General features: G+C 36.2%; 1 protein-coding gene and 1 pseudogene across 3 annotated transcripts in view; one reads left to right on the top strand and one right to left on the bottom strand.

Moving 5' to 3' along the window:
* Nucleotides 1–13,453, top strand: part of LSAMP (limbic system associated membrane protein) — a 1,342,850-nt gene that overhangs the window by 981,841 nt on the left and 347,556 nt on the right. For all 3 annotated transcript variants that reach the window (XM_056109462.1, XM_056109461.1, XM_056109463.1), the window contains one exon: nt 2,226–2,458. In XM_056109462.1, coding sequence (XP_055965437.1) covers nt 2,226–2,458 — 233 coding nt within the window. The remainder of the gene's footprint in view (nt 1–2,225; nt 2,459–13,453) is intronic.
* On the bottom strand, nt 8,829–10,347 carry LOC130018421 (elongation factor 1-alpha 1-like; annotated as a pseudogene).

Genomic DNA, 13,453 nt, shown 5'->3' on the forward strand with positions numbered 1-13,453 from the left:
CAAAATATTAACCTACTAAGCTCATATATTTTATAATGCAGCATGTCTTTTTGCCTCGTTTACACAGATAAATTTCCATTCCTGGTGTGACAGAAAAAAAAGTAAATTTGCATTCATTAAAATTTTTTGTTTTCCTTGTTTGCTTTGGTCTGTGAGGAAAAAGTATGACTTTGCTCAATTTACTCCTAGCTCTGTGTTTGGCAGTCACTCCTAGTGGCATTCTAGAGAAAATGTATGCACTGAGGGAATCAAATCTGGGACTTTCACACACGAAAAAGTATGTGCTCCATCCCTTTGAACAATATTCAACAAGTTTTCCTTTGATCTAGAAGATAGCAACAATCTTAGTACACGAGAAATGAAACTTTCTTTGGTGGCAGTGGTGTGCGTCCAACAGTGTCCAGAAGCTACTTCTGGCTCTGAGCCAAGGGATGACCCTTGGTGGTACTCAAGGACCATGTGTGGAGCTAGGTATTGAACCAGGGTTTGCCGTATACAAGGCAAGTTCTTTTACCCTTATACTATCTCTTTGGCTCCAGATATGAGTCTTAGAGATAATGGAGAGTGTGACTGTCATTGTCACTGTTCTCCCGTTGTCCATCAATTTGCTTGAGTGGGCTCAGTAACATTGTGAGACTTGTTACTGTGTTTGGCATATCGAATAAATCACGGGTTGTTTGCCAGGCTTTGCCGTGCGGGCGAGATATTCTCAGTAGCTTGCCAGGCTCTCGGAGAGGGGTAGAAGAATTGAACTCTGGTCAGCCGTGTAGGTCACATGCAAGGCAAACACCCTACCCGCTGTACTATTGTTCCAGCACAGTGGATATAGTAAATAAATTAACTGCATGTATTAATGAAAATTCATGAAAATAAAATACCTGTACATAAAATACCTAGCTAGCCAAATAATTTCTAATACCAAAATGTATAATCCAGCTAAGATCATGGTATTGAAATGTACTCTACACTATAGATAGGTACTCTTTATTGAAGAGACTTTTTCTTCATCGTTGGATGGCTATGAGTTGACCTCTTATTAACTGCTACACTCCAGTAGGTAGACTGTGGGCTATGCATCAAATTCTTGTCTCTGTATAGGTGTGGAATCTATGCCTTTCTGTTCTGTCTGGAGAGAAAACCTGGATTTGACTCCATTTAATATTACAAGGGAGTACAGTGTCTGAATTGTTCCACTGTCACGGTCCTGGCTTCTCTGTCCATTCCTCATGCCCCAGGGGTCTGAACAGCTGGCTCTGCAGCTGTGAGCAGGGTCTGGGACAATTTCCTTGTAGAACACATATAATTTTGCCAAAGGCATGCAGAAAGTTTTTGTTTAGCTTGATTTTTCAATTTCCAGATTCTTGGTAAAATTGAGGAGAAATTTTGCACTTACCAGGGACTTTTTAGTTCTCCACTAATAACTAAGTTCTTTGCCTCCTTTTTCAAGTTTCAGAATATGACCCTTTTAAGTGTTTTTTTTTTAAATAAGTAGTCATTTAAATGAACATGTGCCTTTTCTTTCCTGAGAATAAGTACTACAGAATTGGTTCCTTTATTTCCCATAAATATTAAATTCATTAGTACACTATCTCCCACACTGATACCCCTACTATCCTCAGCAGCTGGGTCGAGAATTAGGCAAGATATTACGAGCTTTAATTTCTTTGCCACAACATTTATCCACTTACCTTTGACCTGCTCACACACTGATAGCTCCTCGGAGTGGAAGACTTGTAAGGATGAGATATAGATTTTGAGATCTACTCTAATGCTTACACTGGTGGAATATAACTTGAATCTGCCATGACTCAGGTTTTCGTATCTATGAAATAATAATTACAGTTCAGAACTGAACATATGTGCCATGTTATCAAGCATCTCATTCTCAAAATTACTTGAACAGATAGAGCTCTGTGCAAATACTTCTTTCTAGATAAAAAGATAATCCAGTGGAAAGTCAATTCACATTCAACTTTATTTTTCATATAAGTAATACTGGTAACTTATTGACAAATTGAATAGATTATAAAGATATTAGCATATTGGATGAAAATTATATCTTAAATGAAATATAGTGACTCAAAGTTTGGACTCAGTGTAAGGAATATTTTAGTCTTGTTTCATCAGGCATATTTTTTTCTTGATTGGTGTTGAATCCAATCATGTTAAGAATTAATGCAGGTAAAGGTAAGCTAAGGCTCTAATGTTATTATTTTCCTCTTCAGGTGCATTGTGGAGGACAAGAACTCAAAGGTTGCCTGGTTGAACCGTTCTGGCATCATCTTTGCTGGTCATGACAAATGGTCTCTGGATCCCCGGGTTGAGCTGGAGAAACGTCATTCTCTGGAATACAGCCTTCGAATCCAGAAAGTGGATGTCTATGATGAGGGTTCCTATACTTGTTCCGTTCAGACACAGCATGAACCCAAGACCTCTCAAGTTTACTTGATTGTGCAAGGTAAGAAGAGGGTGTGTGGATGAGCAGTAAAAAAAGACGTGGGATTCATATAACAATTAAAAGATGTATAAAATATGAACACAATCCTTTCTGGAGAAAACCAACAATTTTAAATTGTTGTTGGGTGTTTGTTTCCTTTTAAAATGATAAGATGAAATGAATAAGGAGAATACAGAGAAATCTTTCCAGTATGAACTAGTGTCCTGGTACAAAAATATATTAGAGCTGTTGAAATAATTTTGTATAGGGACATAGGAACACACAAAGCGCTTACACCATTTCACTTTCACTTTGTCAAACTGATAAGTTACTATATGTTTTGCTGAAGTTTTTTTTAAATATTCTCTTGTCTAAAGACTATTAGTAATTATATTTTATAACAGTAAATATTTAGGAAAAATTAAATTTTTAGAAACTTGACATCTTTTCAGCTCATCAGCGTTCTTTTTAGTTTGCTTCTTTATATGATGACAAGTTAGTTGTGAGAAAACTCAATGACAATGATCTGCAAAGTTATTGGGGACAATCTGCTTTTATATTGGGGTTTCCACGGGCACCTCTGAGTCATGGTTTTATTGGATGAAAATCTTAAATGGCAGACACATGCCCCCAAACTATTGCTCTCTTGGGTCCCTTTTCCCATAATTGCAGAATGAGAACAAAGCTGATCAGTTGCACAATTTTATTGCAAGCGAAGTCAAACCACCAGCAGTTTCAATGCATTTATCAGGGAAGATCTAAGCACTAACAAATATTAGGGCTGTGTTCATGTATTCTTGATTTACAATTTTATGTAAATTTAATGCAAATTAGGCATGGCCCTAAGCTTTCTGTCAAGATTCCAAGGCAGCCAGTGGTGTGGCAAAGTTTGACTGTAGCTTCTATTAATGTGTTATGGAATTGATTATTGCAGCATTTAAATTATTGCTCTTCCAACTTCTCTGATTAATAGATTGAAACTGGAGTGAAATACATCAGAGACTGCCTGGTGCAGGGGGTGGTTCAGTCATGTGACCTCTATCTCGGTCCATTTGCAATGGCTGACAGCTTCATTTTATTGCTTGTAAAAAGCATGCCTACTGACTTGCAAAGTTCCTATCATAGTCAAAGCATAAAGTGATTTTCTTTTGGTGTAGTAGAGTACATGAATTTTATAATAAGAGAAAAATAGTGCTCGGATCTCCATTTATGTGGGTAAACATAGAAATGTATTAATATGCTAATAAGCTAATTTCCCAGCTCCATCCAAATACATATAAGTAAAACACTTGTATACACATCCACTTTAGGATACTAGTACACACACATTTCACAAAATGCAATCATATACACATTTATATTAAAAATGTGTGCACGCATGTCCCTCAAAACAAAAGTAGTTCTTTATTCAATGAAAAACGGAGTGGGAAAAATTAACTTAATTAATGCCTATTAAAACATTTTATATAACAATCAACATTATATATGAATCCTTCATAATTTTAGTACGTTTACAGTATTTTATGCCACTAGGAAAGATATAATATGCCACATCAAGAAAATATCCATAGCTCTATATTCAAAATGAAGAAATATTAATTTTTGGTGATGTGTTCAAGTTATGCAAAGAATTCAGTAAGCTAGACCAGAAATAAAGTATGAAATGCTTTTACGTAGTATAGAACAATTTTGTTATAAAATTAAGAACTCTTAGATTTATATTTAAACATGAGCACTATACTCCTAGTGTCCAAAGTCTCTTCTCATTTTTTATATTAATGTGTGTATAGATAGGTGCTGGAACTAGGGCAAAATATACTGAGTGCACCTCTGTGCCATAAAAATACAAGTGAAATAGGACATTAAGCCATGGAAAAAACTGTCATCTTCTATTTATTTTCTATTTTTATGATAATAAGTAAATTTTAATAGCCATATTTTAATTATAACAACCTTAAAGTTTAGAGATAATGAAGCACATGCCTAAGAGTTCTTGATGTGTAATAACATGAGTTAGGAATAAAATTTCTGTGTTTTACACAAAATACTATTATATTTATTATTAAATATGTTGACATGAAAGAGAAAATGGGTAACAAAATCCAATTTTTTTTGCTTTGAAAACCAAAATGAGTCTTTTCCTTGATATGGTTGGCATCATTTTCTTCACTAATACCATAGTGCCTTTCTGAAAAATTTAAGGGGTCCTTGAGCTTTTAAAATTATACCTTGCTCACGACCTGTGATATCTGCAAAGCAAACTTATGAAGTCATTTAATAAATACTATGTTTTCTTTCACAATGTTGACAGCATCATAGTTTAATGATCCTATGAAATATTGCTAACAAATACTAGTTAACAAGGTGGGCTTTGCCCTCCTGGCCTGTTTTCCCTGGCCTTGTATATTAGTTTTATACTGCATTTTTGGTCAATGGTTGGAAATTACACAATGGTGTTGGAGACTGAGTGTAGGTAGCATAGAGGAGAGTCCATCACAAGAACATTCATGGACTGATCGTTCTGAACAAGAACTGAGTGTTGAAAGTAGGCAAAGGAATATGCATGATAACCTTTCAGCATTGTATTGCAAACCATAGTGCTTAAAATGAGAGAGAGAAAGAGAGAGATCGAGAAGATAGGTGCCTGCCATAGAGGCAGGCAGGGCTGGTGGGTGGCTTGGATGGTGTGGGAGGGAAACTGGGGACATTGGTGCTGGGAAATTACACTGGTGGAGGAATTGGTATTGGAACACTGTATGACTGAAACCCAATCATGAACAGCTCTGAAATACTCTATCTCAGGGTGATTCAGTTACAAAAAAAAAAAAAAAAAAAGATGGGCTTTGCAGTCATATTGAATCATTCGAATCTCAGTTTTCCTTCTTATTAGTTAAATACCTGACCTGGCTGAGCCGGGTTCGATTCCTCCACTCCTCTCAGAGAGCCAGGCAAACTACCGAGAGTATCTCGCCCACACGGCAAAACCTGGCAAGCTACCCATGATGTATTCAATATGCTAAACACAGTAACAACAAGTCTCACAATGGAGACATTATTGGGCCCGCTTGAGCTAATCGATGAACAATGGGAGGACAGTGCTACAGTGCAGTGCTAGTTAAATACACTTTTATAAAAAGCACAAAATTGCTCCAAGAACCTGTTTTTTTTATATTTCAAATAGGCGAATTAAAATGTAATTCCTGATAAATCTATTGAGAGTATTAAATTAGATGATACTGTACATCCATAGCCTAATATCTGAAGATCATGTTTTCTCATGTAATACATGATAATGATGGTGATGATGAGAATTCTCCAGTGTCTCTACAGTATTTGCTCGAATAGTGTCACTTTTCTCCTGGTAATGTTGCCCAGATTCTACCAAGTACATTAATTACCTGTTACATTTGTTGTAGGCATTGCTAGATTTTATTTGGCATCCTTCCAATTTATTTTGCTCCGTTCTGTTTCTTCACTTTTGATTTTTGAGTTCTTCTTCTTGTTGTTTTTGTTTTTCTTCTTCTTCTTCTTCTTCTTCTTCTTCTTCTTCTTCTTCTTCTTCTTCTTCTTCTTCTTCTTCTTCTTCTTCTTCTTCTTCTCCTTCTTCTTCTCCTTCTTCTTCTTCCTCCTCCTCCTCTTCCTTCTCCTCCTTCTTCTCCTTCTCCTTCTCCTCCTCCACCTCTTCCTCCTCCTCCTCCTTATTTTTCTTCTTCTTGGAGAGAATGGGAAATTGGGCTATACCATACTCTGCTTAGGGCTTTATACTGGTTCTACACTCAGGAATCCCTCCAGGTGGTTCTTAGGGAATCATATATGGTGCCAGGGATTGAACCCCAGGAGGCTGTATGGAGGTCCTTACCTGCTGTTCTATCTCTAAAGGCCCTAGCTTTAATTGTGCAGGATTCTAATAGGTTTCTAAGACCAGTGTAACTTTTTAGTTCTTAATTTTATTTATTAAAGGTGTTTGAGAAGAAAATAAAAATCATATCCGCACCAAACATATAAAGGTTCTATTAAATATTGTTAGGTTGGTGCAAATTCACCAGAATTTCTGATTAAGTAGTGTGGAGTAGGTTCTTATACATTTCTAGGTAATATTGCTGCCTTGGGGGGACCCTCTGAGAATCACTACTTTGAAAGAATGGTATACCTATAAAACAATTGGGGAGATAATCCTGCATAATTTCACTAAATTTCAAAGGTTTCATCCCCTAATACTTCTAAAACTACTCACTTGCGGGTTAGAGGAGGGGAAGTTAGAGGAGCTTTGCGTCCACAAGGCGGTAATCAGGAATTACTCCTGGCTCTATACTTAAGAGCAAGCCTTGATAGTGCTCAGAGAATATGCAGTACTAGGGATCAAAACACGGTACCACACACATGACAAGTTCCATATCTCCTATAGTATGTTTCTGCTTTTTCTGGAATAACGTTCAGTAAGTACTACACAGTGAACAGAGAGATCGATCTTAACTTGTGCTGCCCTCCAAAGCTTCTTGCTTAGTTGAGTCCTGCAAAAAGCAAATCTTCTCCTTGCTTACAAAACACCATGATAAGGTATCAAAAATGAAAAAAATATGTGTGGACATAAACAATTCTCTGAACTTTAAAAATCTCAACTTTTTAAATCTCTAAATATCTGTACCTTCACACTGTCACTGTCACTGTCCTCCCATTGTTCATCAATTTGCTCGAGCGGACCCAGTAACATTTTAAGACTTGTTACTGTGTTTGGCATATCAAATATTTCATGGGTAGCTTGCCAGGTTTGCTATACTCTTGATAGTTTGCTGGGTTCTCTGAGAGGGGCAGAGGAATCGAACTCAGGTCATCCATGTCGGCCATGTGCAAAGCAAACACCCTACCTGCTGTGCTATTGCTCCAACCCACAGTTCACTTTTATCCCTTCTCTCCTTCTCTGTCCCCTTTATTTTTCCTTCATAATAGTGACTCTTCAGCATCTCCGGTAATTTCACTCTTATTTTGGTGTTTATTTATGTGAAGAAAATAGTCATTTTGTCTAATCAAGAAGGTCATTGAATACAAAATATGCTGCATGGTTCACTAAACTCAATGTTTGACTAACTGATATCTCCAGACACCTGTTTCATGAGGTATACAGCTCCAAGATTTGCTTTAGCATGTACACAAATCAATAAAGACGTTTGGATCAAGAAATTAAGAAATTCTCCTCCTCGGGGCCCAGGGCTTAGCTCAGTAGCTTCAAAGCATAAAGCCATGAACCTGTTATCTAGGACCCCAGGTACTATGTACAAGAGAATGTATAATCTACAGACCATTCCTGTCTGCTATGTGAGCCCCACAAATATAGGGTGTAACCCGAATAACTCCACAATTATAAATGCAAACACCCAGTGGATAGGGCTTTTGCCTTGCATGTGGCCAATCCAGGTTCAATTCCCAGCAACCCATAGGGTCCCCTGTGCACTACCAGGAGTAATTCTAAATGCATGAGCCAAGAGTAACCCCTGTGCATTGCTGGGTATGACCCAAAAAGCAAAAATAGAAATAAATAAATAAATAAATGCAAGCACCAGCCCACATATCTGTGACCCCTTATAATTAAAAAATAGCATCAACAGAGGTAAGGCACGTGGAGAGGAGAGAGTGAGAAGCCGTTCTTAGCATCAGTAATATATGATACTCCAGTGTTCTTTTGAATAAGATATTTATTTCTTCTCCAACGTTTACTCCTTTATTTCTGATCTTTCTGCTCATGCTGCAGATGAAGGCATTTGGGTCACTCTTTATGTGATCCTTCCACAATCTGCAACAAAGTAAACATTTTGGTTTATTATACTTGTCAAATGCAGGTACCTAAGAACCACTCTCAGAATGTGAATCAGAATCCTGAGGAATGTGACCAAAATATGCATGTATTTAACGTTCTGCAGATGATTCAGATACACTTGACAAAACCAAGAACTACAATTCTAGAGACCTAAGAAATCACTGAGAAAGATTTATTGCTTCCTGCCTGAACAGTTCTGTGCAGCATGACATCAAATTGTATCTAAAACTCAAGTAAAGTCACAGTAGAAAAGTATAAAATATAAAATGACCTTCTCTACTCATCAAAGTCAGCGACTTAACATGTTCTTTACATAGTGGACTTTAATACTATTTTTCTCATTGATATTTGTGTAAATGGGTTTCAAAATTTTATGATAGATATTTGTTCAAGTTGTTTTCATTAAAAAGTACTAATTTTTAAAAGTAATAAGTTGAACTGCCACACTTACACTCTCACAAACATACATACACACATACATACATACATACATACATACATACACACACACAAATGCTCCATAAAATGTTTTTCTTTCTTTCTGCTGACTTTGTGATGCGTTGTTATCATTAACCATTTTCATTTACTATTAAACTTGAAGATGCAATTGAGACTAATAGTTCTGAGACCATTTTCCACCCCTGAATAAGAATTGGGGAGGCAGGTTCTGAGATAATATTCATTGGCCTTATAAACCTTCTGGGCAGACTTGGCCACTGGCCAACCCCAGTTGCCTTCTTGTCCACTGCTCTGATGACACCTACAACAATGGTTTGCCTCATATAGTGAACAGGATAATGACCCAGAGGAGGGTAGTCAGTGAAGCTCCCAACACACACGGGCTTGCCAGGCACCATACCAACTATGGCAGTGTCTCCAAATTTCAAGAACATGGGGCCACTTCCCAGATTTCCCCCAGAATGACAATTAATCTTCTTATTCAGCTCAGCAAACTTGAGAGCAATGGCTGTGTGACAATCCAGTCCTGGAGCATATCCATCCCTGGAGTGACTTGGATGGTTTGGGATCACCTGAGCTGTGAAACCTGCTGCTTACACAGGAGGGTCATTTTAACTGTCACCAGACACATTGTCCTGACAAACAGCTTTAATAGTCATGCTCTTGACATTGAATCAAACTTTGTCTCCAGGATGAGCTTCACTAAGAACCTCAGGGGGAATTTCAACAACATAGACTTGAGTTGTAACATTGACTGAAGCAAACATGGTATGTTTAAGAACACCAATCTCAACTTGGCTCACAGGGACAGTCCCAATACCACTGATCTTGTACATATTGTCGACGGGCAGGCACAGGATTTTGTCAGTCGGACAGCGGGTGTCAGGATGCAACCCAGAGATTTACAGTATGATTCCACTGGCACTACCATCGTTGCAGGTTTCTTCCCTTACCTTGAGCCATAGCATGTTGGCAATTGACTCCAGCACATTGTCCTTGTCCCTACCAGAATTCGCACAAATGCTACTATGTCAGGCTTGTAACCAGTGTTATTAATGTGGATGCTGACTTCCTTAACAATGTCCCCATATCTCTTCTGATGATAGGTCAGTCAGTCAGTGGTATCGGTTCTGTAAATACCAAAAATTAATTGTTTCACACCCACTGTGTGAACCAGAGGAACATGCTCACAGACCTGCCCAATCTTGGTTGATACCAGCCTCAACCACCCATAGAAGCAACAATCAGGACAGCACAGTGAGCCTGAGAGGTGATTGCAGTTAAGTTTTTGATGCATTTTCTGTGTCCTGGAGCATCAGTAAAGGTCACAGAGTACTTGGCTGGTCTCAAAATTCCCCGGAGAGATATCGATGGTGGTACCATGTTCATGTTCAGCATTCAGCTTATCCAGACCCAAGTGTACTTGAAGGAAACCTTTTCCTTCTTCATGTCCTCCTTCTCAGATTTCTCTACGGTTCTCTTGCCCATGCTGCCACATTTTAAATGTGGTCAGTGTGATGGACTTGTCGGAGTCTACAGATCTGATGATGATGATGTTAATGTGAGTCTTTTCCTTTCCCGTTTTGGCCTGCATTTTGCTGTGGTTTTCACGACACCTGTGTTCTGGATGAAAATTCATTGCAAAAAAGCTACAAAGATATTTTTAAAACTCTAACATTATGAATCTTCAACTGTATGTCAAAACAAAAGAAATCTTGACATTACAATATTTCAAAAATGTGACTGTTATTTTTACATATCATGTTTGCCATGCTATATAAAATTAATTTCATTTTCAATTTATTTATCACATGAGACCAGTATCATAGTAGAATGATCATTTTTCTATTTAATAGCTTGTTATCTTTTATAATAGTCTAAGCTGTTTCAGAAATGGACCAATTTGCATGTTATACAATTGGAGATATTGTGGGAGGGCCATATATGACTGTATTTAGGGCTTACTCTGGGGTCTGTGCTCAGAGATAACGGCTGTCAAGACTATGGGGACTACATAGGGTGCCAGGATACATCAAACCCAGGTTGGCTGTGTTCAAGACAAGAGTCCTATACACTATACTCTCTTTTCAGCCACCCTAATTGGATATTTTTTAAAATGCTTTGGAATTTTGCAAAGGTACTTCTAAATAAATAATTAAATTTTACTATAATTTTAAATAGTCTTAGAATTGTTTTGTAACACTTTTACTTATGTGACACACATGGAATGTAAGAATCTATTCATTACTTGCAAAGAAATATCGTGCATAATTACTTTAATTAAACCAATATAATTATAGAATAGTGTAAAAGTGTGACTTTGTATAAGACCAAACATGTTTAAATACACATATTTAAAAAGCCACATTTCCTGTATCTCATTACCACTAGAATATCCATATTATGTTAAAATTGTAATATCTGTAGATTCTCATTAAGTTTAATAATTGAAAACTTGATGCTATAGAACAGCATATTTTATGAATGCTAGTATAGAGATTATTGTTACTAGTGTTTCATTCTAGAAATGTTTTATGTCCTATTAAATATTGTTAATCGTTACCAAATTCTCTTGTCCAGAATTCCAAGTAGTTGTTTTTTTAATCTCTCTCCTACTTTTTCTTTTCTTTGTTCACTAATTCTTTTGTTCTCCTTCTACTTTCATTTCTCTTCTTTTCATTTCCTAATGGACATCCTGTTACAGTAATTATTTTTTCAATAATTTAACATTGCCTAAAAACTTTCATACAAAAGTTTCACCACTACTATAATTTGAATTTAGCCTAGAGCGTTCTACATTTTTAACGTGGTCTAATAAAGAATATCAAATCTAGTTTAGTGAGATTTGATATTAGAGATAATTCTATTGATTTTCAGAATATTGCTAATTATTTTACTTGCTGACTTGTAATTATTCTACTCTTTACTTTAATTCCTTATGCAATACCCATTGATTGGCTCTTAATAGGCCAAAATGACCATCAGCATTAGCACTGAGATAGCAAATATAATGGGAAAAGCTGAAACTTTGAAACTATAAGATTAAGAATATTACTTCATGCAGTTTTAATTTAATATGTCCTCTATAGGAATGACTTGATTTAGTTTCATCTAAATCAGGTGTATCCACCGGCAATGAATTACTATCTCCAAATTCTATACATGAATTTGGAGCCCATTTTTTAAATAGCACTGTAGCACTATCCTCCCGTTGTTCATTGATTTGCTCGAGTGGGCACAGTAATATCTCCATGGTGAGACTGTTGTTACTATGTTTGGCATATCAAATACGTCACGGAGACAGCACTGGGAGCTTGCCAGGCTTTGCTGTGTGGGCGAGATACTCTCAGTAGCTTGCCAGGCTCTCCAAGAGGGGCGGAGGAATCGAACCCGGCTCGATTTGACTGCATGCAAGTCAAACACCCTACTGCTGTGCTATCACTCCAGCCCTTTCTTTAATAGTAAAATAAAAATTTATATCTATACACATTCTATCCTATGCTTTCATCCTTTTGAAAATGACAACAATAAGAGAAAAGAAAAGACAAAATCATTTAATTACTAATAATTGGCTTGATGGAAAAATTCAGAATTTATGAAAGAAGGAATGTTAGTAATAAGAGTGCAGTTAAAGTCAAATGTTAATTCATTATGCCATAAGTATTTTAATACCTTACGCATAGAATTTTGACTGTGATTAAGAATTTGGAGGTGATAGTATTTTCTAAATTCAATTGACATCTGTTACATGGCAGGACTATGCCCGGTCTACATTACAAGTTATTTTTAATTCATTGAAATTTGAAAACTAAGTTTCCCCTGTCCTCAGTGTTCTCTTCAGGTTGGATGAAAAGTAAAATAAACAGTAGAAAAATCATTTAGAGACAAGAAAAAACAATAGCATACATGTGGAAAATCTGTAAGAGTATAAATTCTAAAGTCGTGGGATTAATTAAATCATGTGTTTATAAGTATACATAAAGTACAAATCTAGATATACAAATCATTTTCCATATATATTTGAAAAAATAATATAAAGATAAAAATTTTTCCCAAAGACAGATACTTTTAAAAATCATATCTCTAAAATTTGCTTAAGCTATTTTTAATTGAAATCATACTAAATTGAACAAATCATGGATGGAGATAGTTAGCACATTTTAAAATTATTTTATTGGGTCCATAATATTTCTTCTGTTAGATTGTTAGATATTCTTAAAGATAAAATAATCCAAATTATGTTTTGTTTAAAATCACCAAATGAATCTAAAAAATATGTCACATTTAATTAGGATACAAATAAGGATTTACTTATAGATATTAAGAAAATATGATTCTAATGGATGACTTTAAATAATTAAAAAGAAATAAAATCACCTTTATACTAAATAACTATCTATCAAATGTAATATGAGTCTCTTAAAGATTTAATAGTAGAAAAGAAATAGAAAAGCTTTGAAAAGTCATTAGTAAATGAACATTTCAGTGATTGTGGAAGAAGACTGGAGAGTAAGAGTAATGCGTTGCCTTGCATGCAGCTGACCCTGGTTCAATTCCCAGCATTGCATTTGGTCCCCAGTCCTGTCAGGAGTTACCTCTGAATATAGAACTCAGAGTAAGCTCTGAGTACGCCCATGTGTCTTCCAAAAACAAATAATACAAAGAGAGTGTGGAAGGCTTCCTTGACATCAAACCGTTGTAAATGTTAAGAAAAGTTGAATAAATGTGTCTTTTCATATATAAAA

This window comes from Sorex fumeus, unplaced genomic scaffold (genome assembly GCF_029834395.1).
Source record: "Sorex fumeus unplaced genomic scaffold, SorFum_2.1 ptg000265l, whole genome shotgun sequence".
Lineage (NCBI taxonomy): Eukaryota > Metazoa > Chordata > Mammalia > Eulipotyphla > Soricidae > Sorex > Sorex fumeus.